This window comes from Seriola aureovittata, chromosome 23 (genome assembly GCF_021018895.1).
Source record: "Seriola aureovittata isolate HTS-2021-v1 ecotype China chromosome 23, ASM2101889v1, whole genome shotgun sequence".
NCBI lineage: Eukaryota > Metazoa > Chordata > Actinopteri > Carangiformes > Carangidae > Seriola > Seriola aureovittata.
The window spans coordinates 1212455-1234120 of record NC_079386.1 but is presented as its reverse complement, the minus strand read 5'-3'; the positions used below and the strand labels follow the sequence as shown (position 1 = coordinate 1234120).

General features: G+C 42.4%; 1 protein-coding gene across 4 annotated transcripts in view; it reads left to right on the top strand.

The window, feature by feature from the left end:
• pde5ab (phosphodiesterase 5A, cGMP-specific, b) overlaps positions 1–21666 on the top strand; it is an 84225-nt gene that overhangs the window by 30659 nt on the left and 31900 nt on the right. For all 4 annotated transcript variants that reach the window (XM_056369568.1, XM_056369569.1, XM_056369567.1 and 1 more), the window contains exons 4-8: positions 5240–5329; positions 5510–5581; positions 5912–6001; positions 6135–6272; positions 17526–17593. In XM_056369568.1, the coding sequence (XP_056225543.1) occupies positions 5240–5329; positions 5510–5581; positions 5912–6001; positions 6135–6272; positions 17526–17593 (458 nt within the window). The remainder of the gene's footprint in view (positions 1–5239; positions 5330–5509; positions 5582–5911; positions 6002–6134; positions 6273–17525; positions 17594–21666) is intronic.

Here is a 21666-nt window from a genome sequence, read left to right as displayed (position 1 = left end):
TGTGTGTGTGTTGAAACAGGCTTGTGTTTGCTTTGGGGTATATTTGATGGTTCATGCTGACAGAGCAGACTGGAGGGGGTGGGAGGGGCATCAAAGAAGGACAAGTAGGCTCCTCTCTCTCACACACACACACACACACACACACACACACACACACCAGCTGCAGTCTCTGGTGACATTCTGACCCCTGACAGTTTCAGTGTATTGACCAGGTTTCAACATAATACCACTCTCCCACTTCAATCAATGATCAATCTGACTTTAGAACCTGTCACCAATAACATGGCTCATCTTTACATCACAGTAAAAAGCCAAATTGCAAATTAGATGAATATGTTGAAATACACTTATTCACTTAAATTGAAACAGAAAACTCCCCTTTAAGTTAGACATACACCTACCTGTACTTTTAAAGCTCAATAATTCACATATAAATGAAATTAAAGCGAAGTGAATTGAATTAACAAACAGTGAGATTAATATCAATCTGAACCTTTTATTCCCAGAAAGAAAGCAAATAACAGTGTTTCTCAATAATGTTAACTCTCCCCACCCTGGATGTTGTCCTGTCAATCTAACCTGCATGTCTCTGGACTGGGGGAGGAGGCCTGACCCCGGGCCGACCCTGTTTACATGTGATTGACACTTCTACACTTCATGATATAATATGTCATAACACTGCTGTAATACAGATAACCACATTTATATTTACAACATATTAAGTTTAATGTGTGGGGGTGTTGTGTATTTTTATTTAAATCTATTTTACAGTTCCACAGTGAACATCTCGCCGTCAGCAGAAGATAAAGAATGTAATAAATAAATCTATGTATAAATGTATCTGTACAAATTCTGAACTAAATGAATGAGTTTAGAGTCATCCCTCCATATGTCTGCTAAGTCATTAATCCTCATCTCAGACCAAACAAAAACTAATCAGTGTGTCACAGTGAGGTGCTGATGTGTGAGTTAACCATTGCACTGCTGGTCCGACATGAGCCTGAAGTTTGCTTGTTAATCACCAGGCAGATGACTGAAGTTAGTTTAAAGTTCATCGTTTGTGTTAATGGTTGTTTAGACGGACTGATCAGTGTGTTGCTTTATGGCACATGGTAACAACCTAAGACTGTGATGGCCTATATGGGACGTCACATTGTGTGATGAATGTCTGGGGGATTATAGAGCTGCAGTGTAAATAGATGAATAATATTTTTTTACATATTTAGTCATGTGTGTTTTGTATATTTGAATCAGAACTTCAGTTTCTAACATGTCAAATTTGTCTTAAGTTTAAATTGAATGTTGCTGGGTGTGTCTCATAGTACAATATGCCCACTGCTCTGGATGTCACATTTCTCTCACAGTTATTAGATTTGTCAAACTCTCAGTGTGTATGTGGCCTTCAATCTGAATGTGGGTTAATGGACAGCATGGCTGTAGCCTAGGATTCATATCAAATATCAGTTCTTGTGGTCCAGCTACATGCTTCTACACAGAAACACAGCCTTTGTTTGAAACAAAAAAAAGATGAGGTTATCGTTTGTGCTTCTCTGCTTCCATAAAAATATCTTCAAAAAAAAGATTCAAGGCCGATAATGAAACAGTTTGTTTTCCACAAAGCAGCAGCATCAGCGCCTGGAGTCATTTATTCTGTGTGTGATTTCCTGCTGTGCACTTCCCTCCTTCTGATAGCTCTGTCATCTGGCTGCCTGCTAACCTCAAGATGATGATGATGACAGAGGGAGAGAGAGGGAGAGAGGGAGAGAGAGGGATGGATAGAGGGGGTGGGGTAGAGAACAACAGTGTTCCACCTGTGTCCAAGCTTGCTTTGTGTTTTTGTGTGTGTATGTGTGTGTGTGTGTGTGTGGTGTGTGTGTGTGTGTGATCACTTTACAAGTGAGTGCACTTGAGGATTCAAGTGTGTTTTTGAGTGTGTGAGCGCATGTGTATGTGTGCATAAGTGTGTGTAATTAATGCCTATAAATGTATGAATATGCGTAAAAGGTGTGTGTGTGTGTGTGTGTGTGCAATTATGTTTTTGTGCATATATGTGTGTAGCACACAAACAGAATTAAAATGCACATAAAAATGTGTGTAAAACAAAATCAATATTAGTGTGTGTGTGTGTGTGTATCATGATGTGCACTAATTGACTCAGTTAATGCACAATTATCTGAGTGTGTATGCTGCATGCTATATATATATATATATATATATATATATACAGTATATATGTGTGTGTGTGCGCGCTGCAGAACCTGATACAGCTTCCAGGAAGTCAATCTACGTCATCTGAGGGACTCCCCAGCTCTCTGATTGGATCTTTAACTCCCCATTGGTCTGCTCAGGATTACATTGATTTCAGCAGCACGGTGACGGACACGCCCCCAGCTGCTTGTTTACATCAGTGTGAGCCACTGAGGCTCAGCCAGGCCTCACCTGTGTCTGACTGCTGCATCACAAATACAAGCTCTGTTTCCATTTCACTCTGTCCTCCACTCTGTCCTCCACCGCTCTGTCCTCCACTCTGTCCTCCACTCTGTCCTCCACTCTGTCCTCCACCGCTCTGTCCTCCACCGCTCTGTCCTCCACTCTGTCCTCCACTCTGTCCTCCACCGCTCTGTCCTCCACTCTGTCCTCCACTCTGTCCTCCACCGCTCTGTCCTCCACTCTGTCCTCCACTCTGTCCTCCACTCTGTCCTCCACTCTGTCCTCCACCGCTCTGTCCTCCACTCGTTCCTCCACCACTCTGTCTTCCACTGCTCTGTCCTCCACTCTGTCCTCCTCCACCACTCTGTCCTCCACTGCTCTGTCTTCCACTGCTCTGTCCTCCACTCGTTCCTCCACCACTGTCTTCCACCGCTCTGTCCTCCACCACTCTGTCCTCCACCGCTCTGTCCTCCACTCTGTCCTCCACCACCGCTCTGTCCTCCACTGCTATGTCCTCCACCACCGCTCTGTCCTCCACTCTGTCCTCCACTCTGTCCTCCACCGCTCTGTCCTCCTCCACTCTGTCCTCCTCCACCGCTCTGTCCACTTCCACAACTCTGTCCTCCACCGCTCTGTCCTCCACCACTCTGTCCTCCACCGCTCTGTCCACCTCCACCACTCTGTCCTCCACCACTCTGTCCTCCAATGCTCTGTCCTCCAATGCTCTGTCCTCCACTGCTCTGTCCTCCACCTCTCTGTCCTCCACCACTCTGTCCTCCACCACTCTGTCCTCCAATGCTCTGTCCTCCACTGCTCTGTCCTCCACCTCTCTGTCCTCCACCACTCTGTCCTCCACCTCTCTGTCCTCCACCACTCTGTCCTCCACCGCTCTGTCCTCCACTACCACTTTGTCCTCCACCGCTCTGTCCTCCACCGCTCTGTCCTCCACCGCTCTGTCCTCCACCTCTCTGTCCTCCACCACTCTGTCCTCCACCGCTCTGTCCTCCACCGCTCTGTCCTCCACCGCTCTGTCCTCCACCGCTCTGTCCTCCACCACCGCTCTGTCCTCCACCACCACTTTGTCCTCCACTATATATTTATGATTGTTGTGTGATTTGAATACACAGCTGCTGTTTGACTTTTACTTGTAGTTCTGGATTTTAACGTCATCGCTGCAGCTTATGAACTTCCAACATCACTTCACTCACAGTTCAGGTTTATGGATGTGTACACGTAAACTGATACGATCTTGCATCTCAGCGAAGGCTTGGCGTGGGGAAAGTGGCGGGAAATTAACTGAATAAGCGATTCTGACCCACGGCAAGAACCCGTAATGAACCAAGTCTGGCACTTGTGGTGAATGTCAGTTGTAGTTGTGGGCTGTTGAACTCGGGGCCACCAGTCGGACTGTACTTCATCTGCATATCTCATCCCAGACTTGGCTGAGTCTTTGCCAGAATGGTCAGTCCAGACTGCGGCCGTACCTCACGGTTGATCAAGCCGGCCGAGGTTCTGGACCATGTTTGGGCCGACACAGTTTGCTAGCTGGGATGTTTGGGTGGTCTTATTACCTGTGCAGGACTTGTTCAGTATTAGGCTGTGCTAGGGATCGTTGTGTTTTACCAATCGTTTTAGAGCTGATGTTAACAACACCTGGCAATCGGTTCCTGACTTATTGAAAAGGGAAGTAAGCTGCGTATACAACAATAATAATAATAATAATGATGATGATCTTTTCCCTCTCCTAAAAGTCTATGAAGTAGTTGATATTCTATTATTGTATGCTGCAAAGTAAACATAGTAATCAATACCATGGTCAATATCCAACAAACGTGTCTATATAATGATATAATATCATTTCAGTTCAGGTTTTCAATTCAATTCAGTTTAATTCAGTTTCTTTTTTATAGCGCCAAATCAATATATACATTATCTCAGGGCACTTTACAGGGTGATGTCGACCTCACCTTATTATAGAGAGAGACCAACAGTTCACAGGGGGGAGGAAAAACTCCCTTTAACAGGGAGAAACCTCCAACAGAAGCGGGCTCAGGGTGGGGGGGGGGGGGGGGGTGGGGTGGGGTGGGGGGGGGGGGGCTGTCTTCCTCCACCCGTTGGGTTTTCAGCCCCATAGTTCTACAGAACCAACCTGTGTTAGCGTTTAGAGTTGTTAATGTGGAGAAGAATGGACAACCTGACAGGTGAAGCAGACTAAAGGGAGTTAGTCAAGATTCACTAGTCACATAGTGTACAGCACAGAGAGATTGAGGACCCTGGAATATGCACAGAAATCCTGCTATCATACAAACAAAAGGAACCATTTTGTCTTCCCATACCAAACCTGAGTGTAATGTTTAAATGGTTGTTGTGTCATAGTTTCATACACACACACACACACACACACAGACAGTCCCCTTGGGTCTATGGAGGAGCCTAATGGCAAAGGACAGAGAGAAGGCGAGTGTTTAAAGGTCAGCTGGTGGGTGGGAGATTAGCCCTCTGAAGAAAACATCTCTATATCCATCGGTTCTTAAAGAACCACTGTGTAGGATTTAGTTGGATCTGTTGTCAGACAGGGAATTTAATATTCATAATTAGGTTTTCATTCGTGTGTAATCACCTGAAACTAAGAATCATTGTGTTTATATCAGAATATCAGTTTCTAAATTAAAGTTATTTAGTGTTTCAGTAGGTAATATAAAAATCAACAGCACCAAGGAATCCAGATATGATTGTTAAAAGCTCAGAATAGTACAAGTATGTTGGTTTAACACACGCTCTGAAATATGTGTGTGTCCTGCTTCCCCAGGACCCCAGGTTCAACGCTGAGGTCGACCTGATCACCGGTTACAAAACCCAGAGTATCCTTTGCCTGCCCATCAAGAACCACAGAGACGAGGTGAGACGGCACGACTTCTCAGACCCGAATGAATCATACGATCCACATGGTCCAGTCATATCGAAGCAAGAACCACTTTAAGGCCCCTATATAAATAAATGTCTGCAAATAAAAATGTCTGCGTGTGCATCACCCGGTCCTTCAGATCACCTCTGTCTTTGTTTGTTTCACCCATCACAGGTGGTGGGAGTGGCTCAGGCTATCAACAAGAAATGTGGGGAGGACGGTGCTTTCACTGAACAGGATGAAAAGGTGAGCAACGTTTCAGTTTCACTTCCAAGGACCATGTTTTGTTAATGTTTAAAAACTCTTGACGTAAGTGTTGGACAGACTTACCGGCATGTTATGCATTAATATAAGCATAAGCGTAGCCGTCCTGTCCCGTGTCAAACTACGCACGCCTTCTCCTCAATCCATTGCCGCCTTTTGCGTCCTTCCTTATATCATCCGTCATCTCTCCATCCTCACTTCCTCTCTCTTTCTGCTCTCTTCTTCAGTGATTTATCTTTTTTCCATGCAGTAGTCCAGTCTTGTTTCTTGTCGTTCTTTCCTCTCACGCGTGGTTCTCCTCCTCCCTCACAGGACTTCTCGTCCTATTTGGCCTTTTCAGGCATCGTCCTGCATAACGCTCAGCTGTATGAGACGTCGCAGCTGGAGAACAGACGCAATCAGGTGAGTATGAATGTGTGTTTCTGAAGGTTTGTGTATGTACAGACACAAGTCTATACATAATCTATTCTTGTATGTGTGTGTGTGTGTGTGTGTGTGTGTGTGTGTGTGTGTGTGTGTGTGTGTGTGTGTGCAGGTGCTCTTGGACCTGGCCAGTCTGATCTTTGAGGAACAGCAGTGTCTGGAGGTCTTACTGAGGAAGATCGCAGGAACCATTCTGTCCTTCATGCAGGCCCAGGCTTGTACTGTCTTCATTGCTGACGAAGACTCGATGGTCAGTACACACACACACACACACACACACACACACACACACACTATGGGGGGTGAAAAGAGACATAGAGGACGAGATGCACGTACATACTCTGATTGTTTAGTAGAAGCCCCACATGTGCATGACTTGTATGTACGTCAGTGACTGCACGTATACGTGTATGTGTGTGTGTGTGTGCAGTCACTTCAGCCAGCTCAAAGGACAGAGTAGAATTCCCCGCAGTTCTCAGACCTGAGTGTTTCTTCAGTCTGTCCCTCTCATGAATGATATCCATGAGATACTCACAACAGTCCAGTCGGGGTATCCACAAGCTTTAAATGCGTCTTTCACATGTTTGTGTTCCTTCTCTTGGGCTTGGACACTTGTCTTCTATGTGTACGCCACAGTCCAAAAAACGCCACAACATGTGCTTGTGTGAATTTGATGTCTCTAGGATGAGGTGAAACATCTTCAGGTATCTACAAAAAAGTCCGGTTGCCCTTGATTCAACTCTTCTTGGGTAACCATGGGTGACCATGGCATGGATGACTGCCACAATCTTTGAGGTAGTCCTGACTCGAGACAGTGATTACTTTTAGACTGAAAATAAGCCTTTTTTGCACTTTCTAATAATTTGATTACACACAAGTTCAAATTAGTGTAATTCATTTTTTGATTTATCACTGAGCCCATACTTTGGAAATGAAAATGCCAGATTTTGATACACCTGATACAGTCACAGTTTACAAATAGAAAATACATATAACAAAGAATTTCACAATAGAATGACAAATAGTTAAAATAGTAGAGAACAGCCCAAGATTAGCTGTAATTGACCATCTGACTTATTAGCTTATTTGTTTATGTATTTTGCAGTAAAACATGAAGCAGTTGATTGTTGAGCAGCTGATTCAAAATCAGCTGTTCAAATAGCTTTTAGCCAAAGGCTGGATTAATGGAAACAGTGGACGGCTGTTTTGTTTCACTGGTTGAAAAGTGAAGCACTTGAACAGATGGAAATGAAGCAGCTTTCAGCAACATAATGACTGATGTCAGACAGCTCTGACACGCAGTGGCTGTTCTGCAAGTAAATAACTTTTATATAACAAGACTAGGTCAAAAGCTAGTATATGTCTGGACTGCATAAGGTCAATGTGCTGAATTAAGGATGTAGTTGAAAACTGATGTGGAACCTGTAGAGGAATGACATCATCACGTCCATCACATCGTTTTGCTGTTTCTGTTGTCATGACAACTGAACAAGTTTGAAACAGTGACTGAAATATGGTCCATGAAGACTGCATGTTAACCAGCAGTCACTTCCAAGCTGCTGCTAAAATCCTGATTTTGTAACCATGACGTCATCTGACAACATCACCAAACACATCAGCTAAAGACAAAGACTGTTAAAGTTAGAAGAAACTGAATATTTACATTAGTTAGTCTCTCACACAGAGCACAGCCTCTGTCTGGGATCCACAACTGTTTTCAACTTCTGTATTTCCTCAATAAGTGAGCAGGGACTTGATTTACCTCACCTGCAGAGTGTAATAGACTTTTCTAGGCTTGTCTTCATTTCTGTCTCCCTCTGTTTGATATGTAGAGTTGGTCAGATCGGTGTTTCAGCACCAAGCCTCCTTTTGAGTCATTCTTGTCTTTTAAAGTTACTGCATTCTGTGTTTATACAAACTCAACACTTCACAACAGGAGGTGTAGCCCTAAGCCTCATGGTCAGTCAGTCAGTCAGTCAGTCAGTCAGTCAGTCAGTCAGTCAGTCAGTCAGTCAGTCAGGTCAGGCCATTAGGCCTTTAGGTTGGCCCCACTGTTGCAGTCCAGCCACAAAGCAAAAAAGAAGAGTCACTGGCAGTGCTTTAAAAATAAATACAGTCCTTACTTCTGACTGACACTTTATTGACTCTCTCTCTCTCTCTCTCTCTCTCTCACACACACATGCACACACACACACACACACACACAGGACCGTGTTAGTCCTCTGAGGACGTACTTTTTTTTTGGCTTGTCCTCCTCAGGGGCATCCAGTGAAAACACACACTTTATACTTCACACTGACACACAGGAAGAGGAAGCAAATGAACTGTCATATACTGAGGGAGGCTGATAAATAAGCCTGGTTGTAGTATTCCCACATCTCTGTAGGTGCATCTCATAAGCAGCTGATGGCTGCACAGAAACTGTGAAACTCATCGCACTCAATATTTTGATCCAAGCATTTCAAACATCAGAAAGAATGCGGCTTCTGTTCCTCTGTGTTCCTGGTTAATGATCCAGTTTCTTCAGATTTACAGTGCTCTCTATTTTTCCATATCTAAGACAGCTCACATGGTGTGTTTATATTTTATATTAAATAACGTTTGTACAGTAATATAGTGGGAACTTCAAATCTCTTTTCCTAGATGAATAATGGAGGTTATAACACTGAGGAGCCTCATCTCGACGAGGTTTAGTCTCCAGCTGTCCTCATCTGTCTGGGTGTGTTTAAATCCGTATACCAGTGTATTGCAGTCAGTGTGATTGATGCATAATGCAACAAAAGTAACTGTTAGAAAGTAATGGAGAGAAGCAGATTAGAATTGGTGGAGATGTTAGTCTGTGTAGTTATATATGGAGCAGTTTGGACTAGAATTACCTCCTTGTAGTTGTATCCCTCCGCAACTCTGACTTGTTCCAGGTTACATCCCTGTTCATCCAGAGTCTTTAAAATAGAGAGTCTTTATTCTCTAAAATATGAACCAACTGTGTGAAATTTTGTCGTAATTGCTGTGAGGTCTTGACTAATGGCTAAAAAGTGTTTTGTGAGGTCACACTGACCTTGACCTTTGACATTTGACCACCAAAATCTACTGAGAGCGTTACTGAGATATCGCGTTCACAAGGCCAAGACCACGTTTTGTGAGGTCACGGCGACGTTGGCACTGAAGTATCCAGTTCTTCTTCTCTTCGTCCTCTCCTGACCACCACACATCATTTCATTTAAATGTTATTTCTGGAAATATTTTTATCTTTGCCAAGTTTGTTACAATCTAAGAGAGATAACGAACGTTAATAGAACACCTGTGAAGCGGAGTGATACATGTAGTTAAAAGTCCCAGTGCTGTTATACTCTATATCAGCACTCATGGAAGCCTCTCGTCCAATCAGATTACTTGGTTGGAACTAAATTTTTATTAGATCACCCAGGAAACAGTCAGATCAGTGAGCCAATCAGAAGAGAGGCTCAGAGTCTCCTCTCCTCTGATTGGCTCACTGACCTGTTGTTACTAGAGCTCCAGAGAGAAGCCTGAGAGAGGAGATGTAAAACTACACTGAGATGGTTTCTGGTTCTTAAAACCTATGGATCAAAATACCAGAAACCTTTAATTGAGTATTACAGTTCACCCTTTGACTTGGCAAGTATAGTTTGACAAAATAATCTTTCTCAAGGTCCACTTTCTAGCTTTTTCCAGACCTTTCAGCCACATATCACAGACTTCATCAGCAAATGAGGAAAATTTAGACAATGAACTTTGATTTGCTCAGTTTTCCAAGTGGTCCATGTCCGTGGTTAATAAATGAAGCTTGAGTTCAGATCATTTTGTCAAACTTGTTCGGGAGGCTTTTTTTCTGATGATATGTCACTCTTGTTCAAGGCTGTCTTACTAGCTTCTTTCTTGAGCTTTCATCCATATCTCACAGACTTCGCCAGTGGATGATGACAACTGAACCAATTCAAAGATGGTTCAGTGATGAAACTCTGCTCAGTTGCTTTTGGCAGTGAAGCTCGGAAGTGTCAAATGTTTTCCCATTTCTTAAACTCTGAAACCGAAATAAAGATCATCCTTTTGTTTTTCACACTTGTTCAAGTAAGAAATTGATTACTTTTGAATTTTTTCACACAATATAACATATTTTGAGAGTTTAAAATCAATTCTCCCACTTCATGACAGAGGAGAAAAGCTCCCTCTGTGCTTGCTGTGCTGGTGGAAGTGCAGGGCGGTCAGGATGACGACAGCGAGTTAAGCGCTCTGCCATAATGTTGGGCCACAAACAGCAGTGTTTTAGAGGGCAGCTTTTGAGAGGAGAAAATGACAGAGCTAGTTAACATGCAATGAGACTGTCCACCCAGAAAATGAAGGATTCCACAAGACTTCCTGGGTTAGAGCTGGTAATAGAAAACAAATTCCTCAGGTTTATCTTTCTCAGACTGTGGTTCAGTGTTAAGTTCAGTGCGTTGCTTACGCCTGGGACGACCTTCTGCCTCAGAGTGTTGCTGGGCTTGAAGTGTACAGGGTTTCAGTGTACGTTAAAGATGACAGATTTTCAGATACTGCAGCAATGTAAGGAATGACAGTGTTGTTCCACTTATTGTTGTTTTCTTATGTCTATTCTGTATGTTTTTGTGCTTTTGAGGAAGGAACAGTTTGGGTATCCATGTGTTTTAAGTGCCTCCCTGACGTGTCTTTGCTTGTTCTTCCCCTCTGCTCGTGTTCTGAGCCCGGTGCTGCAGGGTTTCCCCCCAGCTCGTGCTCCAGGGGGTGGTGAGAATCAACGAGTAAAATATTGATTTGGTGTGTGTGGGTTTTCTGTGCACTTCAGTGTTGAGGCCTCTTTCATCCACGGGGGTGAACCTGATGGTGTTGTCCTGTGCATAGATGAGTTTAGACCAAAGTCTCATGAAGGAACCGAATTTTGGTCCATCGCAGGGAAACATTGCAGCAGCAACTTAAGATGGCTGGTGGCATCGCCGGCAACTCAGCTTGTCATGTCATCAGTGGCTGGTTTTAGAACAAAGGGCAAGTCATCTGTTTCAACAGCCAAGTCAGCTTGTCAAGTCAGTTACAAACAGCCAGCTGGTGGAAGTGGCAGGTTTGGACAGAGGAGAGAGAGAGAGAGAATCAGCCCATGAATTAGTTTGGGGAACAGGCGTCTGTCTGTACAAGATTTACTCAAACAAGGTAAACAGATTCCCCTTTGACAACTTCTGGTTGTTTGCAGTAAGTGTTTTTTTAAATTCTCATTTCTGTCCAATGAAATAGCTTAATGTTAGAAAAAGCAGTCCCAGGCCCTAGCAATAACAGTTCAAAGGTGTTTTAATCAGCTCGTTGTAGGATAGACCACCACATGCTTTCATTATGCCCAGGTTCAGATGAATGTTGTGTCATGGCATCTCTAGTTGCAGCAGTGTTACCTGTCATGTAGCTGCAAGTTCCAACTGAATTCATCCTGAATCTTCTGGTCTAAACTTAACCTTTAGGTGTATGATCATATAAGCATTTTACAGATGGCTTGATATTTGCTAATTCAATATAGGCCACGCTGTACAATTGTATGACTATGATTAGATGTTACTAGTTAGCTGGTACCCAAGAAGCTGATAAACGAGCCAATGATTGTGAAGCATGAATGAAGCAGTTGATGCCTGTAAATGAAATGAAAATAAAAACAAAAAAAACATCAAGATGCAGGTCATCATACACTGGAAAAAATATCAGAGGGCTTTATAATATTTTGGAGTGTGTGTGCCTGCCTTAATGTCTTTGTTTTCAGATGCTGGAGTTTTTGACTAGATTTAATTTATATACAATATGTTCCCATTCTTGCGAACATATCTCATTAACACATTGAGGGAATTTCTTTGGCATAAACATTCACTTGGACTCAGTGATGATCTGATTAGAATTTAGTGGGCAAAGGTCAGAGGTCAACGTCATACGATATGATTGAAAACTCCAGAATAGCTCCTGAATGGACCATAAGGTGCAGCGGATTGTGTTTTTAAATGTTGCTTTAGATTCTGGACCATTTTAGTTCTCTATCTACATGGTTTACCTTATACTTACATTAATGTGTCATCTGCATACATCTAGACATGCTTCTTGACATGATGCTTTTAACTTCTTTGTTGTGAGGCCTTTTTAAAACGTAATATCTTAGGCTCAGAAAGGTCCAGCAAATTACCCATAACAATACACACACACAGACACACACACACGCCACATGCTTGAACATAATAACAAGCCACCCTTAACAATAGTTTGAATAACTCACTCAACAGCACATTTACTACCCACAACTATGAGCCTTTCAACAGAAAATGATGCATCTGACAGGTCTGACGTTCTAACTGTCAACTTACTGTAAATACTGCTAATTAATGGTGTGTTATTGTAAGTACTGATTACATAAAATGCCCACATTATTGCCCATTTAGCTGATGTTTAGTGTGTGTGTTTGTGTGTGTGTGTGTATAGAGATTTGTATTGTATGTATAGAAATGTTTTATGTTCAAGGACCAAATCCTTTTGTTAAACTTATCAAACTTTTATTCAGTAGAGAGGATTTCTTTTGTCTCTTGCACCAGTAATATTTTCTGATAAACAGGATTCGGTATAAGTTTATCTAGACTTACCCACATGATTGAACCTGGCTCGCAGCAAACACCCTGTCATTTCCAACCTCACCACCAGTTCCAAAAACAAGAGCTCAGTTTGAGGATTCATTCCAGTGGGCTGAAGGCTGAGTGTACTGACTGTCAATGTATTGTAAATATTGGTTTCACAAAGTATGAGCTACACAGCCACTTCACCATTCAATATTGGTGTTAAGGTCTGGGTTAACTGGATGGGGAATGCAATGCTGTTGGTGTGTGGTTTGTATTGGGTTACAAAACAATGGTGTTTAACTTGACTTGTATTTATTATAACTAGGTTAGAGCAATTGAGGTGAAGGCTCTTGTTATAAACATTGTCCAGGCTCTGAAAGCAGCTTTCATAAGAGTTACATAACAACATTAAACAACTGATATTTTCAAGATTCAGTCAATGTGGAACAAAGGACTGAGAAAACCTTTAACTTATTGCCTCTAGTGGGATCTGACCATGCAGATAGTTTTGGTTATATACTGTATTTTTCATGTATCTCCTTCTGAGATTTTTACTTCCACCCTGAGTCTGTGGTAACAAGTGGCATCCACTGTGCTGTGGTCTGCTGGGGTAACAGCAGAAACACATCTACAGGGCCAGGACCATGGTGGGTCAGAACCTGGAGACATTTGAGTTTCTGAGGAAAAAGGAGGTCAATGAACAATCTGCTTTCCATCATGGACAATCCATCCCACATTAGACTGCGTGTGTTTATAGATATGTAAAGACTTCACAGTGAGGAGTTTACACTGAAAATGACAGAAGACAGGATTACCAATTGTGCAAAACAGGCAGCTGCTCCCAAATCCTCAAGGGGCTCCCAAGGCCCCATATTGTTTCACTTTGATTACTTCCAAATCTGTTCGGTAAGCAGCTCCAGGGATGGCAGTATTATCCGTTTTTATCTTTTGGTTGGTCTACCACATTGTTTCAGGCTGAAATATCTGAACAGCTATTGGACGATTGCCAGTGACTGAGATGAAACTTGATGCAGATATGAATCCTAGTGAATCCCAGGTGATCCCCTGATTCTAGCACCACCAGGCTCATATGTTGGTTGGTATTGTGGTTTTAGGAAATTATTGGGTGGATTGCCATGTAATTTGCTACAGACATTCATGTTCACGCCAGGATTAATAGAAATTACTTTTAGTGATTCCCTGACATTTCAACTAGATTTTCTAGTTCATCCAATTCTTCGATTTATGACCAAATATCTGCAAAACTGACAACATTCCCATCAGCCTCAGCTGTACTTTGTGTTAGTGTTTTAGCAGACTAACACTAAGATGATGAACATGGTAAAACATTATACCTGCTAATTTTGTCTCAACATGTGTCTGATCTATTACTCAACATTTACTCTCAGACTTTTACTGGCCTTAGCTGCTACATGGACCTGTCAGCGTTAATGTCTGTGGCTTCTCAGGCTGGACCCTCAGCTCTGTGGCTCTGAACACAACCTCTTCTCTGGGAGACGAGCTTTCCTGTAGAAGTCTAGTAAATGACTGAGCTGCTCTTCACTGACTCTAGCAACAATAACACCGGACTTTTTAAGACATTCGTCTGTGTTGGCTCACTTCAGTTTACTGCAGTGTGTGGCATCTGTTTGGAAATAGTGCTGTGAATGTGTGTGTGTGTGTGTGTGTGTGTGCGCCTGTGTCTTTACCCAGTATTCTGTGTGTGTGTGTCTGTGTGTGTGTGTGTGTGTGTGCGTGTTCATGCCTCTGTATGTCTATGTATCATAGTGTGCTGGCATTTGTGTGGTGTGAGTTCAGGAATATGTGTGTTTTGTGTGTGTGTGTGTGTTTTGTGTTCTGTGTGTGTGTGTGTGTGCAAATGACATGTGATAGGATCTGACATCTGACCTGCCACTGGGAGTGTTTTGTTCTTCTGTGTTGTTTAAGTCTCCCCAGCAGAAAGACAGCAAATCTGGAATTGGCTACAGGTCTCCAGAAACATATTAGGCAGTGTGTGTGTGTGTGTGTGTGTGTGTGTGTGTGTGTGTGTGTGTGTGTGTACATACTGTTCAGGTCGTATTGCAGTTGTTAAACCACCAACGCATTTCCACTTGCAGTTTGTAAATAGATGAAGTTGTAGCAGAAACCCTACTTTGCTTCTTCTACAGTTGTGAGAGGCCCTCACCCAGGAGCAGCACTAACCAAAACACATTGGTTTCATAATGAAGTTTAACATACTTTACAATAAGCTACACAAACATGTGAGTAGTTTGAGGTAAGCATTCATTATGCAGATAATTATGTAGTATTCATTACCTAATGATTCATTAATACAGTATCTCCCAGTCTGTTCTCCAGTAACTCAGCATTATCTATTATGTAGTCATTGAGAACTACCACTTCTATTAATGATTGATTATTTATCAGGTTCTTCCTGATTCTTTAAGACTTTAGCATGTTTACTACACACATACAGTTGAGACTAATGGGAATGGCTTTAGCTTGCGAGTATTTGGTCATAAACTAAACTAACCAATTCAATTATAATGTTGACCTAATGATGATAGGAGACTAATTACAACTCATTACCCAACATTTGGGAAACATGACTGTTTGTACCAAACGTTATGGTCACACATTCAGACATTTTACTCCGCATGTCACCCTCATCGTGGTTCTGGTCCATGGGTCCACCACAGTCAGGATGATTCAGTCTCTGAAAAGTTCGACCTGCTGGTGGAACTAGATGAAAAGTCAGGGAATCATGAGGACCATGAGTTATGATTCATCCTCTCGGGACCTTGACCAAATTTTATTCCAATCAATCAAATAGTTGCTGAGGTGTTTGAGTTTGGAACAAAGTAGTTGACTGACTGAGCAACTTACCAACACTGTAACCCCTAGATCCACACTGTTGGCTTGTTTGAAACTACTTGATTAATGTTAGGGAAAGAGTCCCTTGCAGTCATGGTTAAAATTATTATTATTATGAGTTCTAATACCAGCAACGAGTTAGCATTTTAACACGTCCTGTTCCCTCACCCTGAAGTTCTTTGAGTTGGTTTTTGGCATACACTGTGAATAAAGATGGACGTAGCCTCAGTGACGTCACCCACAGGTGTCTGAAGAGCGATTTTGAAGCTGTGCAGTTTCTGACCCCGCCCCTAACTCCAAGCTAATCCAAATATGGTCGGAGGAGGGGCGTGTGTGGAGCTGAGACTTCGGTGCATGCCTGTTTGTGGCAAACATAAGCTCAACCACCTGTCACTCAAAGCAGCCTTTAATAATACATAACTTTAAGCCTTAATAAAAATGTAAACAGGTGAGTTATATCAGAGGTTGCTGCTTGGTTTTGGTCAGATGACTGAAATAAGGTCTGTGGTTAACACCAGCTCAAGACATTTTCACGTTTTATTCTGCAACATGAAATATGTCAGTAAATACTCCAGTCCTGATTTCTTGAAGCTTTTACGTCTTCGTTGCTAACGAGTGTCTGAATGAGACTACAGAGGTTGTTGTCATGTTGAACATGAAAAGCTAAATCAAGTGAAGTTGGTGAAGTTGAAGTCATGTGACCATGGTGTTGAGTCATGTGACTGTGGTGTAGTTGGTTTATAGCCTATAACATTAGCTTTTTACTTCTGCTGATTGTGTTTATGATTCAAACATCATAGAGTGATGTTCATTAGTGAAGATGATCCTGCCGAACTAAACCTCAGGATCAGAAACTGCTGTTTATTTTCAGAAGACGATAGAAAAATCCCATTGGCTTTTAGTGGAGGAAACCAACCAGGGTTGGTGAACAAAAACACTTGATCCCTTTAGCTCTGTAAGTCTCCACCTTTATTACTTAGAGATGACGGTACTTGCACATATGATTGCAATAAGTCACTTGAGGGAAAAGTATTTTAACAACCAATGATGTCAGTTTTCTGGTGAAGACAGCCTGAGCTCTCTTTCCTTTTGTTTTCTTGGTCAGTGCTCAGCTCCACTATTAAACACATAAATCATATCATAACATGAGCAGACAGTAGATTTATGTGTCTGCTACTGACACTGATAACTGGACGTGAAAACCCAGTGCACCATTCCTCTGTGCTCCCTTGACACGTAAAACCTTAACTGATGCTTCCAAAGAATAGAAGAAGATTTATTTCAATATTCCTATGTGCAAAAAAAAAAATTCCATTATGCTGTCACCCAGTAATAAACCTTCCCCCTTGCCAGAAACCCCAATAAATGTCATGACCTCCCCCCCTTTTCTGTTTATAATAGCTTTATTACCCTCACCTAGGTCGATCATGGTGAACTGATGCTGCAGAGCAAAGGGGTGTTTATGTGCATGCAAGGGTAGTGGGGGTGGGGGGGGGGGGGGGGGGGGGGGGGGGCAAATTTTTCCAAAACGAAGAATCCTTGTCTATCTTTAACATCCTGTCCCCACCTCTTAAAGATGGAAAAAGGATCCTTTGTGAGGCCGGGAGTGCAGGTTGAGAGAAAACAAGTCCCTATAAGGGGGAAAGAGGAAAAGAGCACTGGAATGTGGAAATAAACTCTCGCTCTGGCGAGGCTGGATAGGTAATAGATCAACGCTCCCTTTCTCATGCTGGGAGACATGTTTCAGGCAGTGTGCAGGGTCTTGCTGCTTAACTGGGTTTAGTTGTAATGGCTTAATTGGAGGGAATGAGGAAATTGATACGGCCGAAAAAAACAACACAGGGCGGCGGACCTGCCGCCAAGCGTGGAATATCTTTTTCTCTAGACAGAACCAAGACCCTGTATGTATTCATGTTCCTAATGACATGTTGCTAAGCGCATGTCACCCCCATCCATTCCTCCCCACATCTCTCAGTCTGTAATATCCCAAACAAATAAACCTACTTTTATTCTTTTTGCAGAACTCCTTCTCCAGTGTCTTTCACATGGAATACGAGGAGCTGGGTGAAGTCCTAGACGCTCCCAAAAGGTAAGGCGTTCCCCCTCTCAACTGAAGCCTGTTATTAAATTAAAAGTCCTGCAGATTGAACTTGAGGCGTACTCCGGCTATTTCCACCGGTTATTAGTGCTAATGTTTCCTCGCATTTTGCAAACTACCCCTTTCCTCTCCCTCGGAGCCCCTGAGATGACGTTTGTGTAATGGGCACTAGCACAAGGCTTCATTATCATCACATGTAAGAAGGAACAGGAAAAAAGAGAGATATAAGACAGTGTTTTGGCAGGAAAGAAAGTCTTATTGTGCCCATTCAGTCACTTTGAATTTAAATAGAAAAGACAAGGCAGAGCGGCTCAGTCCAATACTTCTGCCGAGCTGGTTTACTGCCCCTCGGGATCTTTTTGAGGTAATCCACCTCCTTCACCTGCCAAATTCCCAGACATTGGATCTTGTTCTCATTAGCCGGGCTCCTTTGGCCTGATACACTGTCATTAGGGTCGATTTGACAGCTCCTCAATCACAACCTGTTTATCATGATGAAGCGGGGCCCTTTCTTGGAGGCAGTCCGAGACCTTTCCAGGAGAATCTAACAATTGTCTATCACGCACAGACACAGTTGTTCGGAGGTCAACATGCGCTCTCATTAATTGTGACAGCTATATTTTATCTAGTCTGTTTTAGCCAGAAGATGTTAACGTTCATATCACCTGTGTGTTTGTGTGTTGTACTGTACTTTTGAGGCTCCACCTCGGCAGCCTGAGACACATCTTTTTACTCTATTTATATCATGCAGCGTGTTTGTGTTATGTCATTAAGAAAGCTTTTCAGTGATGCCAAATAACAGGTTAGATTGAACTGGACACTTGGAATCTCATTATCATTAGTTTCCCAGTTTCCAAAACAAGAAAGAAGCTCAAAGCTTCATTTGAAAACACTTGTTCATAAAATAGACACAGTGGAAGTTGTGCACTAGGAGAAGGTATGAATCCAGAGCTATGGGGCTTTTTTTGCTCTTGCTGATATTTTGCTCCTCTTGCAAAATGTTGTAAAAAGTAAAAGGTTAAAAAAACAAACACAAACAAGATGTCACATATTATCATATTGTGCAGCATGGGGCAAAGGTGTAAATTAACCACCTCAGCTGGTATCGAGCTAGCTGAATATTGTTTTAGCAAATTTCTTAAATGAATTATTGAATAATTGAGTTGGATAATACTGTATATGAGGAGTTCCACTGCAAATATTGCAGTTGCATAGTAATTTGTGACAAATACACAGTTCCACTACTTTCCATACACGCTCCATCAGTGTATGAGTGTGTTTATGGGTGTGATGAATGAATGTGTGAGTGAATGGGTGAATGACTAGACTAGAAAAAGCTCTATATCAGTGCGGAGAGGGCCGGGGAAGAGCCAGACGAGGTCTCGAGTTCTCTCAGCGCTCTACAGCCAGTCAAACTGTGACAGACGTATCTGTTGTCAGTGTGTTAATGTGAGCGAGGAGAGGCTGAGTGACTCAATGTGCTGCCTGCAGCTCTACAATGAAATAAGATTTTAAGTGGTGGTCCGTGTCGATTCTGTGGCCTCCACGAGTGAATCAGCGTCTTGTGTCGCAAACACTGCAGTAAAACCCATTTTGGTGACATTTTATAGACAACACTCTGATGTCCTTTTCCCCTGAAGGCAACATGGAGCTGCGCTACAGAAACACTGAAGTAAAGAGTCGTCTCATCTAGTCTCATTGCTGTAAGCTTTAATGTTTCAAATTTAAGCATTAAATAATAACCCCTCCCCCCAAGACCCAACACCTCGGTGCCCCCCCCCCTTTCTTTCAGCTTTTATACACAAAACCATAACAGGTGCAGAAGCAGATCTCACACATTAAAACAAATGAAGGATGTTAGCAATGAAGAATCTGTGGGGAAAAGTATTTGCTGTTGCAGATTAGTTGTTGACACTCTGTCAATGTCCATTTCTAGCTTTTGCTGGAGCTTTCAACAACATGTCATGGCCTTCATTAGCAGACTAATTTTACTAATTGCTGCTGATGAAGACTGTGAAATGCAATTAAAAGTTCTTGAAGAAGCTTAATGCAATGTTTTTGGTTTTTCTACCGTTAATGTAATTTGTATAGCAGACTGTTCATCAAAGGGAGTTTGCTTTGAACATAGAAAACGCAGATGGCTATAGTTCATTCCTCTTTCTCTTCTAGAAGTGATAGACAGCACAGTTCTTTTTTCAGGGGAGAAAAAAAACACATTGAAAGAGAAGCGAAAGATGACACAAAGAAGCAGAAAAGAAGTGGAGATAAAGTTGCACATCAGAAAACCGAAGGGTTTAAGGATTCACAGGCGGCACGAGCAGGATGGCAGAGGAGGATCGGAGGAGGCAACAGCTGCAGAGTTTCCTGCTAAAACTCCTGCTGCAGCCTGGAAGAGTGAATAAGCAGTAATCTGATTTAAGATGCAATCAGATAGAACCCCCCCCCCCGTTCTCTGGGGTGGCCTGGCCTCCCCACAGCATCTAGAATTCAATCTAAACCTCAGCCCAAGTGTGTGTGTGTGTGTGTGTGTTTCTTCTTTATGAGGACCGGTCTGAGTTATAGAATTTATGGAGGGAGTACAAAACTTCAAACCTTTAAACAAAGACTTTACAGCCTCAGAGCATTGTCTTCATCCAGGTTCACATTTACCCAAAAAAGATAAACCAAGTGCCGCTGGACTTGGTTGGACACTTGGTTTGATGTCACTTGGTTCGTTCTTTCAACCACATCTCAGTGGTGACATCGTCACTCTCTCGAGTCAATACCACATGCACCTACGCCACAAGGTCCTCACACACCGATCCTGTTTCTCAAACATCTACTGTTAAATAATATGACAAACACATGCAGTTGCAGGGATGTTTTTTCCCTCCTTCAAGAGAAAACAGAACACACTACATAACTTTTAGACCAGCTACTGTGCTAGTTAGTGTAGTTAGTTTAAAAAGTAGCTCGCTACTACACATTTTTACAGCTACTGCTAATTTAACTAGTAGCATGGCTAACACTGAGCATAAATACTCACTAATACCAAATATTTATTCATCCACAGCTGAAAATAGTCCACAAAGATGCACCATTTCCTCCTGTTCAAGTAACATTTGCTCAAAGATACAGCGCCCAGCTGTTTTAGGAAATGACTGAACCTGTTTTAAAAATGATGATACCATGTGAGCTATTTATAGAGACTGGTAACTTCAGTAGGATCCAACAGGCTTGTTGCTGAGTGCCACAGACAAGGGAGGAAAATAATAAAAAAAAAAGTGCTGACAGATGAACGAGCACAGTTTGCTTTTGGTGGGATTTGTTGACAGTAACAAAAGATGGAAGCGGTTCCAACATTATCCTTTAAACACAGTCCAAAAGGACGATCCTTCAGTCCTCCAACAGCCAGGAAAACTTCACTTTAAAAATCAGGAAGCTCAAAGTTAATACTGATATACTTTGGTGGTATACATTGTGCATTGAAAGGATCACACGCTATGCTTTCTGTCAGCTTTTATTGGTTCTGTGTTTGCCCCTGATACCTGCTCCTGGCAGCGATGCAGCGCAGAGACATGAAGTCAGTGAAACCAGATAGAGAGCAAAGTTTGTGACCCTTTTTTTTTTTATTGGTGGACCAGATGGAGCTGTCAGGTCTCCTGAGGTTCCTGCGTCGAAAAAAGGAGACTTGACACAGTTTTCCAAGGTCTGAAGAGTTGGACAGCATTGAAACCCACTGAGTGGATTATTATATTATATAATAATATCAAATTAAGATGCGGATTGTGAGAGAAAAACAGAAAAAACGCTTTTTCTTAAACTCGCTCCATTTTCCACATCTTTGACACCGGGAACATCAAACCTGCACGGACATGTGCTGGAAGGTCCTGCATGACTTTATACTGAATAACCCGCTCTCACTAAGGTCTGTGTCTCAAGCAGCGAGTCTGTCACCGTCACTATGGCGACCAGCTATACAGCTGATGGAGATTTAGTCATTAACAGCTTCTCTTTACAAACACAACCACATACACACACACACTGAGATAGATTTCTTTCCATACATTATATCTGTGTGTGCA